General features: G+C 51.2%; 3 protein-coding genes across 9 annotated transcripts in view; 1 reads left to right on the forward strand and 2 right to left on the reverse strand.

Moving 5' to 3' along the window:
- The window catches only part of LOC101753284, a 44,437-nt gene that overhangs the window by 13,964 nt on the left and 7,334 nt on the right, over positions 1–23,139 (reverse strand). The window lies entirely within an intron of this gene.
- LOC101755710 (disease resistance protein RGA2) lies at positions 11,712–20,284 on the forward strand. Of its 3 annotated transcripts, XM_004951204.4 has the most exons (6): positions 11,714–16,446; positions 16,523–16,917; positions 17,241–17,380; positions 17,504–17,894; positions 19,001–19,111; positions 19,804–20,284. In XM_004951204.4, the coding sequence occupies exon 1, from the start codon at positions 12,259–12,261 to the stop codon at positions 16,417–16,419; it is 4,161 nt and encodes a 1,386-aa protein (XP_004951261.1). In that variant the 5' UTR covers positions 11,714–12,258; the 3' UTR covers positions 16,420–16,446; positions 16,523–16,917; positions 17,241–17,380; positions 17,504–17,894; positions 19,001–19,111; positions 19,804–20,284. The 3 variants fall into 3 exon arrangements, with proteins under 3 accessions (XP_004951259.1, XP_012703022.1, XP_004951261.1); XM_004951202.4 differs by having other exon boundaries at positions 11,712–16,917; XM_012847568.3 differs by having other exon boundaries at positions 11,712–16,917; positions 17,538–17,894.
- On the reverse strand, positions 17,368–22,015 carry LOC101755032 (nuclear ribonuclease Z). Of its 3 annotated transcripts, none has more exons than XM_012847570.3 (6): positions 21,423–22,011; positions 21,224–21,319; positions 20,998–21,111; positions 20,736–20,804; positions 20,569–20,643; positions 17,368–17,704 (listed from the first exon to the last, which is right to left on the reverse strand). In XM_012847570.3, the coding sequence occupies exons 1-6, from the start codon at positions 21,921–21,923 to the stop codon at positions 17,576–17,578; spliced, it is 984 nt and encodes a 327-aa protein (XP_012703024.1). In that variant the 5' UTR covers positions 21,924–22,011; the 3' UTR covers positions 17,368–17,575. The 3 variants fall into 3 exon arrangements, with proteins under 3 accessions (XP_012703024.1, XP_004951256.2, XP_022685354.1); XM_004951199.4 differs by lacking the exon at positions 17,368–17,704 and adding an exon at positions 20,310–20,391 and having other exon boundaries at positions 21,423–21,946; XM_022829619.1 differs by lacking the exons at positions 17,368–17,704; positions 20,569–20,643 and having other exon boundaries at positions 20,736–20,828; positions 21,423–22,015.

The following is a 23,139-nucleotide window of genomic DNA, read 5'->3' on the forward strand; positions in this document are numbered from 1 at the left end:
GATCCGCCTCCATTTCCCTGCATCCAACAATGTCGCTGAGTATGAAGCCCTTCTCAACGGACTTCGCATCGCCATCGAGCTGGGCATCCGTCGACTGGACGTCCGAGGCGATTCCCAGTTGGTCGTCGAACAAGTCATGAAAGAATGGAGCTGCCATGACCCAAAAATGGCCGCCTACTGCAACGAGGTACGTAAGCTCGAGGACAAGTTCGACGGGTTGGAGCTCAACCACGTCGCAAGGCGCTTCAACGAAGCCGCCAACGAGCTCGCAAAGGCGGCGTCTGGCCGGGCGCCCGTTCCCGACGGCGTCTTCGTTAGCGACCAGCTGAAGCCTTCGATCCGCTACCCGGAGCCAGCAGGGGACGACGCGGCATGCCCAGCCTCGGGGTCGGGATCCGAGCCAGGAGGGGTCGGCAATACGCCACCTATCCTGGACTCGAACACCAATCCCGAGGAAAACAACGCCGCCCCACCTGACCCGGCCGCGGAAGCCGAGCCCTCCGACCCCGCGGTTATGGAAATCGAGGCGGGTCCCGCGGCGGGGGCTGACCCCCCGACTGATTGGAGAGCCCCGTACCTCGAGTACCTTATCCACGACGCGCTCCCAGCTGACAAGACCGAAGCCCGCAGGATCACGCGCCGAGCGAAATCCTTCGCCATCATCAACCAAGAGCTTTACAAGCGAAGCTACACGGGGATCCTCCAGCGTTGCATCCCGATCGAGCAGGGAAAGGCGCTGATCCAGGACATCCACGCCGGGGCCTGCGGTCACCACGCTGCGCCAAGGACACTGGTGGGCAATGCCTTCCGGCAAGGTTTCTACTGGCCAACCGCGGTCGCGGATGCTACCCAGGTAGTCCGTACTTGCGAAGGATGCCAATTCTTTGCCCGCCAAACCCATCTGCCCGCACAGGCGTTGCAAACCATCCCCATCACGTGGCCATTCGCGGTCTGGGGATTGGATCTTGTTGGACCCTTCAAAAGGGCGCCCGGGGGCTTCACCCACCTATTCGTCGCTGTCGACAAGTTTTCCAAATGGATCGAAGCAAGGCCTGTGGCGCAGATCAAGTCCGAACAGGCGGTACAATTCTTCACCGACATCATCCACTGCTTCGGGATCCCGAACTCCATCATAACCGACAACGGTACGCAGTTCACCGGAAAGAGATTCCTCCAGTTCTGCGACGACCACCACATTCGAGTGGATTGGGCGGCAGTTGCGCACCCCCGCACGAACGGGCAAGTCGAACGAGCCAATGGCATGATACTCCAGGGTCTCAAGCCACGGATCTTCGACCGCCTTAAAAAGTTCGGCGGACGATGGGTTGCGGAACTCCCAGCAGTCCTCTGGAGCCTGAGGACGACCCCCAGCCGGGCGACGGGATTCACCCCGTTCTTCATGGTTTACGGCTCCGAGGCCATCCTGCCCACCGACTTGGAGTACGGATCACCAAGGGTCAAAGCATACGACGAACAGGGAAACCAGGCGTCGCTCGAGGACGCACAAGACCAACTCGACGAAGCGCGAGACGTAGCCCTCCTGCATTCGGCTAAGTACCAGCAGGCCCTACGGCGTTACCACAGCCGCAAGATACAAGGCCGCGCCTTCAACGTTGGAGATCTAGTGCTCCGCCTCGTCCAAGACAACAGGGGTCGGCACAAGTTGACCCCCCCATGGGAAGGCCCGTTCATCGTCGCACAGGTGCTACGGCCAGGCACCTACAAGCTGGCAACTCCCGACGGGCAAATCTTCAGCAACGCCTGGAACATAGAACAGCTAAGGCGCTTCTACCCATAGCTCTTGTTTATAAGTTATACACAGCTATGCCCCCGTTTTCGTTTAAGCTCAGGGGTATCCGACCCTGGCCTCGTTCCAAGGTCGCATACCCCTCGGGGGCTACCAGTTTTGTTCTTCTACTAAAAAGAAACCCTGAGCCACCTTGGCTCAGGTCTTTTCGCTTAAGCTCAGGGGTATCCGACCCTGGCCTCGTTCCAAGGTCGCATACCCCTCGGGGGCTACCAGTTTTGACCTTCACGAAACAAGAAGGCCTTTTCTTTTAAGCTCAGGGGTATCCGACCCTGGCCTGGCCCCAGGATCGAACACCCCTCGGGGGCTATCGGGGGCTCCGACCCCAGCCGCTGGGCACCGCCAAAAAGAAAACGTTTTTTCTTCTTTCGGAAAACCGGCCACTCCCTTTCGAAAAACCTTTGGATGCAGAAAGATAAGGATGCGTGAACGGTACTCAGCCAAGTTGCGATCGGACTGCGAAAAAAGCCTACGCCCCAGCGGCTACGGTACCTTCGCTCATCAAAAACTTACTGACGCACCTGGCAACGCATCCAAACGCTTTCAAAAAACCAAAGGAATAACAAAGGGAAACGGTTTCCTTAGCACGAAATAAAAAGTCATAAGAACAGGCCCGTATGGCCAGCGCAAACGAGTTCAAAACGACTGACTTGAATACAAACGTTTTTTGGGCACCAGCCCGGTACAGTTAATTGACAGGAGGGTCGGTCGGAGCGGTAGTCCCAGGGTCGGCTGGAGCGACGGCTTCAGGGTCGGCGACGACGGCGGCTTCAGGGTCGGCGGCGGCAGGGGCCTCGGGACCGGCAGGAGCGGCTTCAGGGTCAGCAGGGGGGACGGCCTCATCCTCCAGAAGCTTCGCGAGGGCCTCCGCCGGCGCAGTCATCGCGGAGTCAATCTCGTCCAGCTCGGCGTCGGTGTAGCCGACGCAGTACCCCTCACTCATCCCGACAAAATTAATGTCGGCATAGTGAGAGCCAAAGACCCCGAAGGCGCGCCGCACACCAAGGTGAAGCGCGTCCACGGCAATCTCACGACGGCGACGGCGCACCTCAAGAACACGGGCCGGCAGCGAGCTCGACCCTTCTTCCGGAGTGACGCCGAAGTCCTCGCAGACGACGCGGACCGCATCCCGCAAGGCGCCATGCTCGCCGCGCTCCTCGTCGAGCAAAGCCTGCAACCTGGCAAGGTCCTCTGCAGGAGCCAATCAAGAAACCTCATCAAGTTAAAAGAAACGAAACACCAACAGCACGGAAATACATAAGCAGAAAGAGCCTCACCGTCGGCCTTGGCCTTCAGCTCGTGTTCCCGGGCGACGCTGAGGGACACGGCAGTCTGGAGCCCATCCACCTGCAAACGGAATTGGTCGCGTTCCGCTCGAAGGGCTGCATTCTCCCCCCTCAGCCACGCCAGTTCCTCGGCGTCCCGGCGGGCCCGCTCGGAAGCAGCTGCTCTTAGCCCCTCGGCGTCATGGCGCGCCTTTTCCATAGCAGCCTGGAATTCCTCAAGGTCGAGGCGGGCCTTCTCCGCGACAGCCTGGAGCTTGGCCTCGGCACGCCGCGCCCCCTCTAGCGCCGCCTGCTCGCGCCCCTCCAGGTCGCGAACGGCCCCCTGGGCAGCACCGAGCTGCAGGGCCAGACCCCTGGAATGCTCCCTCTCGGCGTTGTAGTGCTCCCAGAGTTTCCGCTGCCGCTGGAGGAAGTCGGATTTCTACAGACTGGCCTCCTGAAGAGCCTGCAAAGTAACATGACGGTAAGACAAAAAAGTAAAAAGATAAGAGCTCATCACCAGGCGGCAAAAACGAACATACCTGGTTGCCAGGGACTACGGTGTCGGCCAGAGCTCCCAACGCCGAGGTCAACGCCGCCTGAGCCCGGGCGACGCCGCCATGCACCACCTGCCACTTATGCCACTCGGTGGCATCATCCAGCGCGTAGAGGCGCCGCGGCGGGTTGTCGCGGGACGTCCAGCGGAGGATGTGCCCCCTCCACACCCCGGGGACGGAGGAAGCTGAGGGCGGGACGAGGTCCGACTCTGACGTCGTCGTCGACGACGACAGTACGACGCCAGAAAACCCCAGGTCTGCCGACGACTTCGGCGCCTGCACGCCCGTCTCCACTACGGCCGCCGACGGCACCTCTGTGGGCACCTCCGCCTCGGCCGCCGGAAGCACCCCTGTGGGAGCAACCGGGACGGAGACCTCGCCCCCCGGCACCGGTGCCTTCACCGCCGCCGCGCCCTCGGGGGCCGGCGCCCCCTCTGCCTCCGACCTCGCCACGTCAGCAGGGGCATCCGCCCCGCCCACCGTCGTCTCCGCATCCTCCGCCTCGTCGGCGTCGAGGTCAATCACCTCCCCGGCTTGTGGGCCCAGAGGAATCGCGGCCTGAGCCGGAAGAACGACCGGTGGGGCCGCGGGCGGAATGGGGTCCGCTCCCCCTCCTGCGGCTGACCCCGCCGCCGTCCCGACGACCGGCACCTCAGCGGCCACCTCCGCCGTGGGACCTGCGGCCACGCCAGGAACCCCGCCAGTCGCCGCTGGCGGGGCAGCGGCCCGTCCCCCAGAGGAGGACGACGACCGCAGCATCTTCTTGGGCGCCAGCCGCAGGCCGACGCCACGGGGAGAAGCGCTGCAACGTTGACAGATAGGCGTCAAACAGAAACACATGAAAGGAGAAAGAAAGGATGACGTGCGGAGAGAGTCAACTTACGCCCTCGAAGCGCAGGTGCGGCGTGCGCGCTTCGACTCGGAGCCAGACGCCGACCCCGGGGCGTCTGGCAGTGGCCGCTTGTCGCCACCCCGTTGCCCCCCGCCAGCAGGCACGGTGGCGGGGGCAGCCCCCACGGATCCCCGAGGAGCCCCCCGAGCGGACTCCTGGGGGGCGCCCCGCGCCGGACCCGAGACTGCGGTAGGGGCGGGCTCTGAAGGCCCCTGAGGGACGCTCCGGCTCGGCGCCGGGGCGACATCCCTCGCCGGCACCAAAGGAGCACCCCGCGCCTGCTCCTGGGGGGTGCCCTGGGACGGCCCTGAAGGGGCGCCCCGCGTCCCCCTCTGGGGAGGATCCTGTGCCGACCCCCGGGGGACGCCCTGCGTCGCCCCCTAAGGAGCGGTCCGCGCAGGCTCCGGGAGCACGCGCTGCGCCGACCCCTGAGGCACGGCCCCAGGACCGGGGGGAGCCGGATCCCGCACGTGCGCTCCCGCCGCCACACCCCCTGCCGCCGTCTGTGGGGGTGCGTCACGAATCACTAAAGCCCCCGAACGGGGGGCGAACAATTCCCACTCCTCCTCCTCCTCCTCCTCTTCTTCTTCTTCTTCTTCTTCTTCATCGTCGTCGTCGTCGTCGTCAGACACGACCGCCCCTCTCCGCCACCGTTGGAGCTCCTTGGCGGCCCTCTGCCGCCGCTTCTCCGTCTCCTTGTCCTTGCGGCGCTTGTCCTTCTCCGCCTGGATACGGTTAAGAGCCCTCCGTGCGGCATCCTCCGGCACCGGCAGGAGAGAGTCCTTAACCCGGGTCAGCGAGCCCTGTGAGGCGAAAAAGAGGATCCACATCGGAACAACAAAACGGCAGAGCATCAGGGGGGAGAGGTAGTGACCCAGACGCCTTACCAGGTCCACGAAGCCCGGCTCCGGGCGCATCGGCGGGTGCCCGGGGACCGGGTACTCGACATCCTTGTCCTCCAGCGCCTCCCGGAGCCGTTGCTGGATCTCGGAGGCGGCGAGCGCGCCTATCGCCAGGACGGTGCCCTCGGGCGGCATGTCGGGGGTCATGACGCCAAGGGGCCGGATCCGGAGCATCAGCGGCGCCACCCGCCGGGCGTGGTAGGCGCCGATAACACCGGCACCAGTGAGTCCCTCCCGCTTCAATTGCCCGATGGCCTGCAGGAGGTCGAAGATCTTCTTCTTCTCCTTCTCCACCGGCCCGTACGCCCACACGTCGGGCGCCGCGTCGATGGTGCGGCCGGTGAACGGCGGCAGGGGGGAGTTCGGGTAGTTCTTCACGTAGAACCACTGGTTGTGCCACCCCTTGTGGGACACGGAGGTCTTCACCGTCATATACTCCTTGGAGCGAGTATGACGGAGGTGGATGCCGGCGCACCCAATCGGCACCGGAGGCGACTGTTGCTGGCTTCCGGCCCTCCCGGTCTTCTGGTAGAGGCTCACCGTGAAGAAGTACTTCCACAGCTCGAAGTGGGGCTCGATCCCCAGGAATCCCTCGCACAACGCGACGAACGCCGCAATGTGCTGGATCCCATTGGGGTTGAGGTGCTGGAGCTCGAGCCCGTAGTAGTGGAGCAGCCCGCGGAAGAAACGGCTTGGAGGGGAGGCGAATCCCCGCTCGTGGAAATGGGCGAAGGAGACGACGTAGCCGGCGGGCGGCGACGGAATCTGCTCCGTCCCCGGCAGCCTCCACTCGTCCGCCGCCGTCCTCTCGCAGAGGAGCCCCTTCCGCACCAGACCTTCGGCGCGCTTGGCGGTGAAGTGGGAGACTCCCCAGGAAGCCATCGCCAAGGAGGGAAGAGGGCCGACGAAGATGAAGACGAAACGCGCGGCGAAGGGCAACGGGAACAAGGAAGACAAAGCGAGCGCAGGAGAGCAAGAAGGCAAGAAGGCTTGAGCACGAAAGGAGAGGAACCAGAGCGGCGTGTTCCAGCTTTTATAGGAAGAGTACCGGGGAAGCCAAACCGACGCCCCGGCCGCCATAAATGCGGCGCCAGGTACGCCCCTGCTACGCCCGTTTCCTTTCGAAAATCGCGCGCACGATCGGCCGCGAAAAAACATCCTATCTTCCTCGATCCGCGGGACGGCGCTTCCATAACTCCACTCCCCGGGCTTCGCGCCCACGACGCTCCGCACGACCGGCCCTGGCACACCAACCGCTCCGCTCCGGCCCAACGCCCACAGGGAGGTAAGAAAGGGATACGGGGCTGAAAACGCCCCTACGGCCCAATACGGTCCAGGGGTTCGAAAGCTGGCCCAACACGGGTTCGACAGCTGCCCCAGGACATCCCCGAGCAAGGGGTGAGAAGGGACGGGCCTGCTAGCGGCCAACACCCAGGCGAGCAAACGCCAAGGGCGCCCCAACCTCACGTTCGAGTCCCGCTCAGTATAACGTTCATGGTTTTTCCACGGGGAAAGGCAACGAGCCCTCAGATCCAATCGAACGGATCCGAGAACTATATGAACCGACTGGCGGGAAATTGGAGTACGCCACCAGCTTGGCCCAAGCCGGACCCCCCCGAACGGGGACCGGGACTCCACTCGAACTTACCCGTTTGCAGCTCAAACGAGCACCACGGTTCGTCCTACGCGGATAACGTGGCCCGGCTCAACCCCTCCGTCCTAGCGAACGGACGCTTGAGGGGTAACGATCAAAAAGTCGACCTAGCCTCCCGATCGGTTTCCTGCAGCGAGCAGGAGCTCGGGGGCTAGCCTCGCAAAAAACTACCACACGTGTGGTCACAAACTGATAGGTTCCCTCAAGCGTGACAAAGATGAAACAAACGCGCCATAATGCGGGAACCGACGGCAAAAACAGCGAAAGGAGCCTACGGAGGAGCACTCCTTCTCCACCACAGGCTCGGGGGCTACTGTTGGGGGGAAATATTAACGACCCCCTAATGCGCTGCTCAAAGAAACAAACATGAAGGCCCAGGCCCACCGAAGTGTGGTCAAATCTCCGCCTCGCCCGACCCCGGCGTCAGGATCGGGAGCGCCCGACCTCCCTCCGCAAGATCTCCGCCTCGACCGACCGCGGCCCCAGGGTCGGGAGCCCCCGACCCTGTACCACGAAAGTTCCGCCTCGCCCGACCTCAAGCGAGGGAGTCGGGCACGTTGAGGCCCACGGGTCAGAATCCTCCTCGGATACGCTCCGCATAGACAGACAAATCCTGTGGGGCCCCCCGTCGGCCTCCCCATAAATGCGCCGCAGAGAAGGCAGAGCGCAGGGCGACCGCGCCCCCCACGCAACCCGGCGCAAGTACCCGCGCACGACCCTCCTGTACGAGCTACAGTACTGGCGGCCAGCTCCTATTCGTCACAAAGCACTCATGACCTGCGGCGACTGGAGGTAAACTAGGAGCAGCCCCGTCCTCGGGTCCCGCACGTCCTCGGACCCCACGCGAACAGTGGCACAGGTGTGAAGCTCCCCCTCTCTACAAGCTATCGCCAGAGCGATGGTATCCACCGTCCTCCAAAACGGACGGCAGGGTGACGACGAAACCCCCTCATCATGATCTATCCTGATACCTACGAACGTCGAAACAGCTACCTGCGAAGAGCCTGAGCTATTGTTGGAGGTATGCCCTAGAGGCAATCATAGAGATGATGATATTCCATTTGTATCCATGATTTGTATATTGTGTTCATTGAATATCCATTAAAGGCTACTTGAATTGATTTGCAATTATGTGAATTGTATGTGAAACTCTTTACTTGTATGGTTATTCTAAAGTTGTCCCTAGTCGGAGTTCATGTGAGGACACACATGAATATTAGACTAGCACATGTATTAGTTGATGACTATGTTTCACAAGTCATGGACATGGAGATGTTGAACTAATAATGTGGACACATGTGGAGACATGTGCTAGGACTGACCCAACACGAGAAGTAGTTCTCTCTTTAAACAACATATACGCTTTGTCCTTAGACCTGAGATTGTCGCATGTATTCTAGATGTGGATCGACCTACTTAGGGGCTATCAAACGCTACGCCGTAACAGGGTAGTTATAAAGGTAGCTTTCGGGTTTGTCAAGAAGTATGCTATGAGACATGGTCAATCAAGATGGGATTTGCCCCTCTCTGATTGAGAGTGATATCTCCGGGCCCCTGGAGTGATCGGATCCGAAAATGCATGGTCATGCTACGTACGGTTAAGAGTTAACCTACAAAGGGATTCCGAATCACAAGATCGAGAAAGAGCGGTCGGCTTGAAGCTAGACCAAATATCGTGAGGCAAAGGGAATAGCATGTATATTATGTTGTGATGGTTCGTCTGATATGATCTTCGTGTGCGTATAGGAGTTGGCACGTCTTGCTAGAGGCCGCTACCGACTATTGGGCCGAGTAGGAGTACTCGGGCCATGTCTATACGTATCCGAACCCATAGGGTCACACACTTAAGGGGCTGGAAGCCCAATTCGGATCTGATCCGAGTTGGATTAAGTTTAGAAGTACTAATGGGCCTCGGACCCAGAGGCCCGTTAGGAACCTCTATAAATAGAGGGGTGGGGGCGCCCTAGGGTTTACACCTTTTGACGAAACACACCTGCCGCGCCTCCCACGCCCTCACCTGTTGCAACTCGCGGATCTAGCAGTCCGGCTTGCGACGCTTCCTCCCTGCACGTGCGGATACCTTGGAGGTGTTGCGCCTGCAGCACTTGGACGAGCCGCCGACGAGCCGCCGACGAGCCACGACGAGCCGACGACGAGCCGCGGCACCGGGGGCGATCTTGCTGCACGTGGACGAGCTGCTGGACGTTGACGTGATCGACTACGTACGATTACGTTGATCGACTACGTACGACTACGTGATCGTCTTCACTGCATCGACGCATATCTACATCTTCCGCACCAGTAATGCGTCGAGTGGTAATCCCGTGATCCTTATACGGCAGTTCTTCTTGGTTTTACGTGGTAGAAATTTTGATTTGCGCTAGTGTAGCCTACCTCGTAACCCAACAGCTATAACACGAAAAACTAGCTGGCAAGAGAAGTAGTGTATGCCCCACCATATGATGTGCTAGATGGTTGTATTGTTTGCATGTTTAATTGAAGCCTTTGGTTGTGTGCACTGAGTAACAAACTATGAGCACGAGGTCCATCACCAAGTCTCTTGAGGGCAGAAGCTGCAGTGCGAAGCTCAACGCCACAAGTAGAAGACTGGCAAGCAGCTTCAGCTAGATGATCAGCCAATTTCTGACGATTTTCAGATATAGCCCTCTTTAAAGCCAGAATATCAGCAGTAGTTAGAGTCCCCTTCTGTTTTGCATCAGCAGCAATTTGTTCGGCTTCATCCACTCTTCTTTCGGCCAGCAAAACATCAAGCATGTCAGGGAAATCTGTAGACCATTTCCATATTTCTGATGGCTCCTGATCTTCAACAGTGGATATGTCTTCCTCAGCAGAACCTTCATGCCCTGTACTCAACGAATCTACCTGAACTCCTTCGGATAGACCATGAATTAAAGCTGACTGTGTACTTAGCAAATTTCTAACAGATAACAGCTCCCCTTCAAGGTCTGATATCTCCTTTGATGTTCTGTACCAGGAGACTAGGTTCAGAAATGCATTCAAAATTCACGAATTGGACATAGGAGAAAATAGCAATTGTTCATCTCTTTATCCCTCTGTCTTCTTCTACTCCGATCGGCGTATTGTATCTCCCCTGCCTGGTATGAATGCGCCGCGTCCATCACGCGAGGACAGAGACGAAGGCGAGCAGCGCCGACGCGAGGTAGACGATGACCGCGCTGGGCTGGCTCCCGGCGCCGGCCCCGCCCGTCGGCGACGAGCTCGCGCTCTTCCCACCCGCGGCACCTGCAACAAATACAACAGAGGCATAATTGATGCAGTTCGGGTGAAGCTGGTGTACTGGATTGGCGGGAGACTGACGTGGAGATCGACTAGGATGCTGCTTGGATGAACGGCAATGATTTTTCCATTTTGTAGCACGCTGTAACTTTATTGTTCAGGTTTTTGTGAATTGTGTTATGGACCTTGCACTCTTTTCGAAGATAAAATGCACGCCAATTTGATGTTGGCTGCATATTCATCGAACAATGAAGTATAAGAATTACACATATATTTGTTGCTGGGAAACTGAATATTGACCGCGCTTTTTATATTTTGGACCTGATAACTATAAACGTTTGGCATTTTGTAACAAGTAAGCTGAATTTTGTTTAGCACATAGTGGCCGTAGGTTTTTTTTATTTAAGCTATTTGTTAGACTTTTGTTTTTTCATTTGTAATATAGTAGAAGGAAAGGAAAAGAAGTGCGTTTACTAATTGTTCTTTATTTTTGCATGGCAGATATATAGGATGTCATGCTTTTTAATATGAGTTCTTGGCAGTGTGGAATTGATGATTCCTTTTTTTTCCAGCAAATAGCACGCAGCCTGAATTGAAGAGTTAAATGTGTTTTATGGTAATACATGCTATAGTATCAGGGACGAAGAACAATCGGAGATATTGAAATGCACGGCAGTTATAGTCTAAGTTAATCAATAATTGTTTCATGTTATTACTATTCATTTTATCTTTTCTATATGCATAATTTTTCCTAGCCGATCAAGAATGTATATAGCTCATGATCACACACTGTTCGTGTCTTGTTTATTTCCTTTTCGATTCTCCTTTTTGCTCCAGAGCCTACGCCTTTTGGTGGATACTTGATTTGGTCCTGCAATCGTTAATGTGGCTGTTCGTTTTAACTAAAAAATGTTGCTAAGATAATAATTAAGAAAATCGACATATTAGGCCTCAGCTTCTATTTTTCAATCTGAAAGTTGCGTAGCTGTGCAAAACGACAAGGAACGTTTTGTGACCACAAGGAATGTTTTGGATCGTTTTACTACACTGGGATCACCGGCTAACCGTATTTTAGCGTACACTGGGATCACTACGCCATCATCGTGCAGTAGTCTATAGCACACATTAGCGTATGTTTAGGTTACAATTAGCAACTTGATTCGTAGAAGATAAAATAACAATTGTATTTCGTACTAAGCACACAAAAAAAGAACGATGGTGTCTACTGATTGTCATCCATATTTGGACTGTTCGATTCATGGTCCCTTAACATGTTACTATAGCACTGTGAACTGTGAAGTGAAAAATCCTGTGAAGTTTGCATTGGGACTGTTTAGTTCGTCTTTAGCAAAGGCAAGACTTTTCTGATGATTATACAAGACCTCACTGGATATTTCTACAGTTATGCTATTCTAAACTGTTGACCATGGGGACCCAACAAAAATTTCACAGTTTAGAATCCAGCAAAAAAGAAATAGAGAGTGTAAAATCACTGCTCCTAGTGTGTGTTTTCACAAGACAGTGACGCCCATTATCTCTTTCTTTCCATATCGTCCCACCACCACTTCCATGTCACTTTAACAGGATGCCTTTCTTTACAGGGACCTTAAGCTCCATTGCAGTTATTCCGCAATGCGAAACACGTCGGAATCCTTGCTCACGGTGGGGATGGAATTGTAGCTTGGGTCCCTGATGCCACTGAAAAGCAGAACACAAAGAATAATCGCCTCCCCGGTTGTGTAGGACCTACCTAGGCAGCAAAGCAGAGCACTGCACTGCCAGCTCTTATCCTCTGTCTATAGAAATAGACGCCACACATCCTCCCAGCCACACATCCTCCCAGCTGCACTGCACGGCACACCACACTTGCAGCCTTCCACAACCCTCCTCGGTTTCATTCCCATTTCTCCCAGCGTGGAGAAGATGGAGACTGCTCTTGGCGCAGCGAATTGGCTCCTCAGCAAGGTGCTCAACAAGCTCTCCGATGACCTGGTGGCTGGGTATGTGGCCAGCCGTGAGCTCGGCCTCAACTTCGACAAGATCAAGACCGAGCTCAAGTACACCCTCGGGCTGCTGCATGGTGCCCAAGGGAGGGACTTCAGCCACAACCCCGGCCTGCAGGGCTTGCTGGAGGACCTGAGCAAGAAGGCCGATGAGGCAGAGGACGCTCTGGACGAGCTCCACTACTTCATGATCCAGGACGAGCTCGACGGCACCCGGGAGGCCACTCCGGATCTTGGGGATGGCCTCGGTGCTCAAGCTCTGCACGCCCGCCATGCTGCGCGCAACACTGCTGGTAACTGGCTCTCATGCTTCTCTGTTTGTTGCCGTTCACAAGATGCTGCTGCTGCTGCTGCTGCTGGTACTGGGAACACAAGCAAGGCCGTCGCTTCATTTAACGATATCGACAGTGGGTATGCTGACAAGTTGATATTCGACCGAGTGGCCATGTCAAACAAAATCAAGCAGCTGATAGAGGACATTCACTCACTATGTCCTCCTATCTCTAAATTGCTCGAGATAAACAATAGCAGTAAAATTCCTCCAAAAAGCATGGAACGACCTGCCATCGGGTCGACAATTAGACAAGAGGAGTTTTATGGAAGGAGCACAATTTTTAAGCAAACCGTAGATCGTATGACAAGTGGCACTTGTTCTGATGAGACCCTGTCCGTCCTTCCTATAGTTGGTCCCGGTGGTATTGGTAAGACAACTTTCACCCAGCACCTTTACAATAACGAAAGGACTGAAAAACACTTCGCCGTTAGGATCTGGGTATGTGTGTCGACTAACTTTGATGTGCTTAAGCTCACCAAAGAGATACGTAGCTGCATACCTGCGGTTGAAAATGAAGGTGAAACAGACAATTTAGATCAGCTTCAGAAATCCATTGCAAAGAGACTGAAATCAAAAAGGTTCTTAATTGTCTTAGATGATATATGGCAATGCAGTGAGGACAGGTGGGTAAATTTCTTAGCTTCTTTCACAATGAGGGAAGCTGAAAAAGGCAGCATGGTCATTGTGACAACTCGATTTCCATATATAGCACAAATGGTGAAGACAACTACTCCAGTAAACCTGGAAGGTTTGGAGCCTGCTGAGTTCTGGGTGTTCTTTCAAGCATGTGTATTTGGTGAAGTCATAGCTGAGCATGATAATAAGGAAGAACTAATTGACATTGCAAGACAAATAGCAAATAAATTGAAGTGCTCCCCACTGGCAGCCAAAACGGTTGGTCGTTTATTGAAGAAGAGATTCTCTCGGGAACATTGGATGGGAATTCTTCAAAAGAAAGAGTGGCTAAACCAGACCCACAATGATGATATTATGCCAGCCTTGAAAATTAGCTATGACTACCTTCCCTTCCATCTACAAAAATGCTTTTCATATTGTGGCCTTTTTCCTGAGGATTATGAGTTTGATAGCTTAGAGATTAGCCGTTTTTGGATTTCGATAGGCATCATCGATTCCTGTGGTCAGAATGATAAAATTGAGGACATAGGTTCAAAGTATTTGGATGAACTGTTAGATAATGGTTTTCTGATGAAAGGAGATCAAAATTATTATGTAATGCATGATTTGATGCATGAGCTTGCACAGGTTGTTTCATCAAAAGAATGTGCCTATATCAGTTGTTCTAGTTTTAGAGCTGATGATGTCCAACCATCTATTCGCCACCTATCCATCTTGATGTCCGATGACTATAATGAAACTTTTGGTGAAGAAATGGATAAATTGAAGAGAAGGGTAGACATTGGAAATTTACGGAGTTTGATGATTTTTGGAGGATATGAAACAGCAAGCTTGGTGAATATTTTGAAAGAAACATTTAAGGAGATAAAGGGCCTCCGTGTTCTGTTTATATTCATGAACTACACAAATTCTTTGCCACCCAGCTTTTCAAAGCTTATCCACCTTCGGCACCTAAAACTTGAGTCACCTTATTATAACCGGGAATTGTGCTGTCCTAGAATAGTATCTAGGTTTTATCACTTGAAATTTTTGGACCTTCAAAAGTGGCGTGGAATGTGTGATTTGCCTAAAGACATAAGCCGCCTTGTGAATTTATGCCATTTTGTTGCTAGGGAAGGATTCCATACCAATATTCCTGAGGTTGGAAAAATGAGGCTTCTAGAAGAGTTGAAAGGATTTCATGTTAAGAAAGAGAGTGCTCGATTTGAACTACGAGAGTTGGGCCAGCTGGTGCAGCTAGGAGGAGAACTCAGTATACGTGGGCTTGAAAATGTGAGATCCAGCAAAGAAGCTGCTGAAGCAAGATTGATGGCAAAAAGAGATCTAATTAAGCTGGGATTATTTTGGAGTAGAGGGCACCAGTCGAAGGTCGATGATATTCTTACTAACCTTCAACCACACTCTAATCTTAGAGCTCTTTGCATTGTTAATCATGGTGGTCCCGCAGGTCCTAGTTGGTTGTGTAGCAACATCCACATGAAGTACTTGGAGACCCTCCATCTAGAAGGTGTATCCTGGTCCACTCTTCCACCTTTTGGGCAGATATATCATCTAAGAAAACTCAAGCTGAAAAATATTGTTGGGATATGCCAGTTTGGACCTGACTTCATTGGTGGCATTACAGAGAAAAGTTTCACGCACCTTAAGGAGGTTCAGCTTCATCATATGCCAGAACTTGTCGAGTGGATTGGGGGAGGTAACACACATTTGTTCTCAAGGCTTGAAAGAATCACGTGCTCTTATTGTCCAAAGCTCACTGCCCTACCGTTCTCAAGGTGCTCTAGTTCTTCTACACAGGACAACACCATATGGTTCCCTAATCTATGTTATCTTTCCACTCAAGAATGCCCGAAGTTGTCCCTGCCTCCCCTTCCTCACACTCGCATGCTATCTTCTTTCCGAACGGACAGCTTGCGCTATGAAGAGAGAGGTTTGTGCATTTATAAGATGCCCGGTGAATTGGCCTTCCACAATCTTGGTGAAGTAGAACGTTTGATGATTTTTGATGCATCACTCATCTCATTTACTGACCTCCAAAAGCTACATCCCCTAAGAAGTATTGATGTTAGGAGCTGCGAGGACACATTTCTTAGAGGACTGGATGATGACATTGTGCTCTATTCAGTCCAATCTCTGGACCTCTCGGAATTTATTGTTACCAGGAAATCGTTATCAAATTTGTTCAAATGTTTCCCAGCTCTTTCTTATTTGTCTGTGGGTGCATCAAGTGAGCATCACGATGAGGTTGTGGTATTGCAGGTTCCACCCTCTAGCTCCCTGAGACATGTCCGGTTGGATGGGTGTAAAAATCTGATTCTACCTATGGAAGATGGAGGTGGATTCCAGAGCCTCTTGTCGCTCAAATCAGTTTCCATACAAGGTTGCAACATGCTATTGTCCCGGTGGTCCACAGGAGAAGCAGCTCAAGGCATCAGTCCTTTCCCTCCTCATGTCGAGGAACTATCTCTTTGGCATGAGCCGAGCACTCTGTCTATGGCTCTGTTCTCAAATCTGACATCTCTTACCGAACTAGAACTAAGAGATTGTAAGAATTTCACAATGGATGGTTTCAATCCTCTCATCACATCAACCCTCGATAGTCTGATGGTTTGTAATTCGAGATTTGATGAAACTGATCCTTATTCTATAGCAGCGGATCTACTCGCAGAGGTGGCAAGGACCAAAACAATGCACGCAGGTTCCTTCCACCTGGTGCGACTTGAGGTGGACAGCATCTCCGCAGTGCTTGTTGCTCCCATCTGCACCCGCATCTCCGCTACCCTCCGGAAATTAGCCTTCGTTCGTGATTGGCGGGTGGAGAGCTTCACGGAAGAGCAGGAGCAGGCCCTTCAGTTCCTCACATCCCTGCAATGGCTGCAGTTTGATAGATGCAGGGGGCTGCTGTCCATCCCTCGAGGGCTGCATTGCCTTTCTTCTCTCGAGACTATAATTATAAGTGGATCTCCTAGAATCAGATCGCTGCCCAAGAAGGGCCTCCCTGATTCACTGCAAATGTTACGCATAAATGAATCAGATTGCTCCGCCGAGCTTTATGAGGAATGCCAGAAATTAAGAGGAACAAGGCCAGATATAGATGTAGATTTCCTATAGTCCTATCTACTAGGAAAGATTGACGAGGTAACACATGTGATCTCCTCCTGAATATCCATATTATGACGAGGTAACCGCTGAACATCTGTGCTTATTTCTGCAGCAACTACTGTGGTCCGTCCAGACCACCAAAGCTAACGGACAGCTCTGAAAAGTCAGGACGAACAATACCGAGTCAAACATTCAGTTATGCAATCCCTCCCTCACGGATTGCCTCACCTTTCTGCCTCTTGAAGAAATAAATGTCACTAGCTCTCCTAAATTCATGTCGTTGCCAAGGAAGAGCCTGCCCGATTCACTACACTGGCTAATCAAAGCTAGTTGTTGCTACGAAGTTTATGGAGCATGCCAAAAATGAAAAATGAAGGGAAACAAAGCCAAATATAATTGTACTTGCCCGGCTACATGCTGATGACCAGTCGTTCAACTATGGCTCTTTTCTGCAGCAAATCATTGTGCTTCTGATTTATGATCCTTCATGGTTCCTTCAGTATGGAGGTTTGTTTAAATAAAAATTACTTATGATCCTCGATTTATGATTTCATTCACATTTCAAGCAACCACTTGGATTATCTGGATTGCTGCTTTTTGCATTGTAGCCCACTGCTATGCTTCTTCTTTAGACATAGCGCAACCATCTTACCTAACCTTCATTTCTTCTATCCACTCATTTAATTTCTTATAAAATTTCACTATCTTTTGTTCTGTGTCACACTACTTTCCAACCCTTTTTATCTTAAAACAGCATATCATCGTAAATCACTACTTCTGCAATTTTACCAAGAATTATTGTTCCCATTAACCTGCTGCTTCCTTACCAGGAACGATAAATATCCTTCGGTTTTCTTAAAGCAGCTGCTGGTAATTTTGAAGATCAGTCCCAGCTGCTGGTTTTCTTAATGGAAATACTATTGCAACACCGAATTTGAAGCAAACCTGTGAAAGGAATGTGTGACACAAGGTGCGCCTGACACTCCATTGTGCAAATTAAAGTTCATAATTTCTGATCATTCCAGTGATGCAAGCTTTATGCTTAAAAAAGAATAGTCATAGTCTCTTTTTTGTGTGCTTTTTATTCTCTCAGGATCTTTATGCTTAAAAGGAGCTGCCCTGAGCAGAAGGAAGCTCGTCGCCTATCGCTCGCAAGAGTTCTGGATCATCCGGTCAGTTGATGAACAGTTGCCATCGCCAGATTCCTCCATGCTATGATCAAGATCTTGAATATATGCGCCTGTCTGCCTGCCAATCCCTCCCGTTCAAACTTCAAACAACCACTGCCGTTTGCCTGAAACAAACTCAACTCATGAGTCACGACCCGTTTCAGGCATAGCAAGAGCTCTGATCTACATAAGGAATTTGGGATCAGAATATAATGCTCCGAACATTCTCAACTCCGAAGCTTAACAACGGTATCCTGCTGGCCTGCTCCTATGAAGCTTAGAATGGTACGCAGTGGTGGTCAGCAATGAACAATGGTACGTATATCCTTGACGCAGCTATCATATTTCATATCCATAACTCCAAATTTGTTCCATTAGTGTAGAAGAATATGTTTTTTTAGATAATGGAAGATAATATTCCGGCTTCGGACATCCTCTTACGAGAATGCATCAAACCATAAACAATATAGTGAGAGGCACGTGTTCCAAGTGAACATGTGCCAAGACATCAGAAATCTGATGTATTAAAGAAAATTAACAAAACTAAGAAGAAACTCAAAATCTCCAACAAACTATTCCAGTAATCTTCCTTCAGGGCATGTTTCGTAAGGTCGCCTCCAAAAGACCCAACTTCTCCACCAGGTGAAAGTGGAACCGAAGCATGAGCCAAATTCAACAACGGGGAAGAGAAACAACTCCATATTGTGATTGACGCTCTGACCACCAAGCTAATACCGCATCAAAACCATCCACACTTCCACTAACATAGGCAGCAGGGATAAGTAAGATACCAACAGCTGTTGAAGAATCTGAGTTGGGCAACCACAATTCCCGCACGAAGTGCACCATCACTCAAGAAGCCTCCAAAACAGCGCCTCCACCAAGGAAATGACGATAGTCACCACCACCGCTGCCAACCGGGATAAAGTTTTTACCTGGAGATCTAGCGATGGGGTGGGATCGGGATATTTGGGTGGCGCCTCCAAGAAGAAAATGTAGTTGCAGAGAATATTATACCCTCGGTGGTTCCAGAATTTGATGTAATTTTTTTTTTCGAGAATACATAGGAAAGCTACGTATCTTTATGTTAAGAAGATGAAAATAAGTACATTGCACAATGCGGGTCTACGGTCACACGCACGCGTGTTCACAAATGCTTGGAACTTATACGGATAAACTAAAACAACGTGGAAAGGAGCACAGACGGATAGACACAGAACTAGACTGTTGGTCCTAGCATGCCTATTGTATGAAGTGGATATCTTCCTGTAATCCTGTACTTCTTGTCTTCTTGACCTGGCAGGTTACAGGAGGTAATTATGAAAAAGGCAAGCTGCTCCATTTATATGTTTCCTCCCCTTTTCATGAGATCATTAGCAACTAATTCGTTGTCTAAGAATGTCATGTTCTGTTTTCTCCAGTCCAATATGGTATAAAAAATATATGACCATACTGAAGCTTGGAATGGCATCCTACTCTGCACCGAGGATGGTAGTCGACACTCGACAACAACTCAACGAAGAGGCGTCGAGGTATGCCCTTGACACCATGTTGCTTATGATGTTTTGATTGCTCATGAAAAGAAATTAACATTCCGAGTTCTGTATTGCGACTTGTTAAGTAATTTACTTGAATCCTTTGGCAGAAAGTTGACCTTAGAGGCTATGCCCCTCGAGCACTTGCTACTTGCAGCAGTTTTCAAACGACTTTTCCCGCATTTCAGCTTCAGTTTTTGTAAGGAATCGGTAGCCTAAGAGGGGGAGAGCGTAAATTAGGCAAACTTAAAACCTTAACCTATGGCTTCCACTACAAAGCATCAAATATAAACTAAAACATGCTATCAAGATGTGCAAGATTGATGCTTAAATACCATAGAATAATTCTAGGTACCATGGCTTGATCACTTGAATACCATAGCTTGAACACTTGAAAATGATGATTTGAATATCAAGAATACCATAGGTTGGATACTTGAATACCATAATTTGGACCTTGCCATGGTTTGGTTTGCACACTTGAACCTAGAAAGACAAACCATTAGTCCCAATGACTATGTTGTCACTCCATCACCAAAATGTTGTATAGGGTCATGTTCTCTACAGTTTGTACACAGCTATTTTTTTAGATAAATGATACATTGCTGGATTATTAGTTGATATGATGTGACACATTTGAATTATAGATGCTATGTATGTTTGAAGACCATGCCTTGTGATCTTGGCAGGCTCAGCTGTGGAAGGTGGTCAAGGCTGCAACCTACCCGTGCGCATTGGTCGCTGCTTGTTTGGATGCGGTCCTCAACCAGGCAGCAATCCTGGTCCCAGGCCGATGAAATCAAGCGCCTGGATGCGCTGCCCGGCACATGCAGGTTTCTCAGGACTCGATCCAAAGCGCGGGGTGAAATGGTCGTGGTGGCCTGCCTCGTGGGACGACAGCTTCGATTTCACGGCGGCCGGCCCCCCCGGCGGTGCCAACTCATGGGCCCCCGTGGCGACTTGAGGCCCAAGAACAGCCTGTCTAGCTCGGCCCAAGCTATTTTTCCCAAATCTGGATGAAGCTGTGTGCACCAGAATCACAATTGTTAGAGACTTCAGATTGCTAATTCGGTGTGGCTGGATGCGGTCCCATCAGACTCATGTAATGATGTAATCCACCATATGTGGTGACCCTTTTTATTGTTCGCTTGAAAAGAGCTGCCGAGTTCATCTAGAGGCTGGAACTAGTGCACCCGGTAGATTGACATCACTTGCTAGCAATTTCACGTTGCCATATTGTTGGTGCCACTGATTAGAACACAAGCTTGGAGGTCATGCTGATTAGAACAAAAGCAAGGATAGCCACGTGGAAACAAAGCATCTTAAATATGAATGGAATTAGGATAGAATAGGCAAACAGAAGCAGTCAAAATGGAGTTGAATAACAGAAAAGAAATGAAGCTGGCCAAAGAATTTCAGTAGATAGAATACACAATGGTTAGATGTCAGCCCACCTCTGTAGTGTAACGAGCAGAAAAGTGAATGAGTAGAATAGCTTTGTTTCCAAGCTTGTCAGACTGGCTTGCTATCTGCATTGCCAAAAATAAACATCACGGTAAATACTAATATTTGAAATGTTGGAAGTTGAATAAACGATTTTGGAATATCTCAAATAACACACCTCAAATAAGTGTGTGTGCCCATATTCTCTTGCATGCTCAACCGAAATGGAGTCGTCTAGAAAAGTACTCTGAAATCCATAGAGCACATCTCACTACCAAAAATATCATAGAGGGGAACGATTTCAGAAAATAAAACGTTCAGCAGTGGAAATGGAACGCATTGCTAAGTAAGGTTGCTACTTGCTGTTAGTGACATAAAAAATTTGTCACATGTTGCAAACTGAGAGCATAGCTGTAAAGCGACAAGTAATAACAAAATACCTCGACAACAAGAATTTTTGCCCCCAACGCATCTGCATTGTCTGGATCAAGAATGAAATCTGATGTCGTATCTCCCGTGAAAGCAATCTCAGGGGTGGACACCGTATTCGTGATCTGCAAATTAAAAATAGGTGAATGGTGAGGGGGGCATATAAGCCCATACCACATCAACATGCTACTAGACGGTGCTTCAATTTGAACTCCACAGCCACCATGGCAGACAGACCTCCACACCTGATAACTTCAACCGCTTAATCTCGCTCCCTGGGAGACCAATGAACTCCTGCTTGAGCTTCTGCTTCACCGAGTATATGACATACCCCTGCACACACCCCCATCCAAGCATTGCAGGATTATAACGGATCAATTTGGAACAGGTGCATCCAAGGACAAGGAGTGGAATGAACCCAAGTAATTCGCCACACCTGGCTGGGTATGGCGTGGTAGGTCCTGAAAGCCCTGACCTTGATGTCCCTCCTCAATTCGTACTCCTCCCCGACCTCGAGGGGGACCAAGTTATGCTTGAGCTCCGACTGGTCTATGGCGCGGTGCACCTCGAACAGCCGCTCCACGAGGTCCCGGAGGCACGCCGGGACGAAGATGGTGGCCGGGCGCAGCCTGAAGAGACCCCGCGTGGCCACGTACATGGGGAGGCCCCCGATGTGGTCGAGATGCCCATGGGAGATGAAGAGGAACTCCTGCGAGATGGCGCGCTGCGGGCACCGGCCGATGTCGAAGGCGAGGCTCAGCGTCGGGAAGATGACGCAGGTCTCTTGGCCGCCGATGGAGAGGCCCTCCACGGGGTACCCCTCGATCTCCAGCCGGTGCTTCGCCTTCGGCCTCGATGGCGGCGCGGAAGCGGAAGTAAGAGGAGGGGCGGCGGCGGTGGACGCAGCCTCCGCCGCGGACTCGCTGACCTTCGCCATCCCGCCGCCGACAAAGAGGGTTTGCGGCGCCGGCGGTCAAGGCGTGGGCGTGCGGTCGTGCGGACGAGATGCTACTGCTGCTGGGTTGGGACTTGGGCCGTCGTTGTGGGGAGAGGTGGGCGATTGGGCCTCTCTTGTGGGTTGCGGCCTTGGCTCAACAAGCAAAAACGAGGCCCTTTGGACAGCACGATGGCCCGATATAAATAAAAAAACTCATACAAAAATAAAACATCATATTTTTCAAACAAAACATCCAAATAAAAATCAATTGCATCATTGTTTTTCTTAGAATGAGATTTTCAAAATAATACCACACTCGAATATATTTGAATGGTTTTCTAACTAGAATTTGATTGTTTGTACTAGATGTTTTTGGCTCAACTTGTGTGGTTGGATTAGGAAACTTATTTAGAGGGTGCTCTATGTGTATCAAGATCAATGAGGAAAACAGCACATATTTTAAACCTAGGCTATGTTCGGTTTCCGTGGTTCTAATCCCCAAGATGATTTTTTTCCATGCCGGGAATAAACAGTGGATCCTGATCTGTTACTCTCTGATGCTCGTGGGGACAATTTCCAATCTAGACTTAGAGTCTGATTGGCTCACGGCCACAACGTGCCACCGCCTAAAGTGCACGCCTAAAGTGCGGCAAGTCACCAGTGTTTGGATGCTGCTTGGTTCAGCTCGCAAAGCGTGGCAGCTAGCCAGCCACAGAGGCTTTTTCAGAAAAAAAAAAACCCGTCATGGCCATCAAAAGTTTGGACATCAATGAATTGTTAGAGACTTCAGATTGCTTACAAGTCAACTCAGAGGTAAAGCAGCGTTGTAAAGACAGATCGTTGACTTGTTCTGTGATCCATGCCATTCGTCGATTTGCTGATTCTGTTGCACCCATCTTCAATTCATCAGTTGTTCATTTCATGAGGCAGCTCATTTTCAAGCCGCTACTATGATGGTTAACCCATTTCTAATTCGGTGTGGCTGGATGCGGTCCCATCAGACTCATGTAATGATGTAATCCACCATATGTGGTGACCCTTTTTATTGTTCGCTTGAAAAGAGCTGCCGAGTTCATCTAGAGGCTGGAACTAGTGCACCCGGTAGATTGACATTACTTGCTAGCAATTTCACGTTGCCATATTGTATCTGTACATTTTTCGTGAAACCAGTTATTAATGCCATAACCCTGGTACATTTTATAGATACATCACAAAA

The sequence above is a fragment of the Setaria italica genome, chromosome I (genome assembly GCF_000263155.2).
Source record: "Setaria italica strain Yugu1 chromosome I, Setaria_italica_v2.0, whole genome shotgun sequence".
NCBI classification, from domain to species: domain Eukaryota; kingdom Viridiplantae; phylum Streptophyta; class Magnoliopsida; order Poales; family Poaceae; genus Setaria; species Setaria italica.

What these genes read in the sequence shown, in the direction of transcription:
- LOC101755710 (XM_004951202.4), top strand. Translation starts at nt 12,259, where the DNA reads ATGGAGACTGCTCTTGGCGCAGCGAATTGGCTCCTCAGCAAGGTGCTC.
- LOC101755032 (XM_012847570.3), bottom strand. Translation starts at nt 21,923, where the DNA reads ATGGCGAAGGTCAGCGAGTCCGCGGCGGAGGCTGCGTCCACCGCCGCC. An exon ending in TGAAGTTATCAGGTGTGGAG is followed by an intron (nt 21,112 to 21,223) that starts GTCTGTCTGCCA and finishes TTTAATTTGCAG; the next exon opens with ATCACGAATACGGTGTCCAC. An exon ending in CTGCTCGTTACACTACAGAG is followed by an intron (nt 17,705 to 20,568) that starts GTGGGCTGACAT and finishes AGTTTGTTTCAG; the next exon opens with GCAAACGGCAGTGGTTGTTT.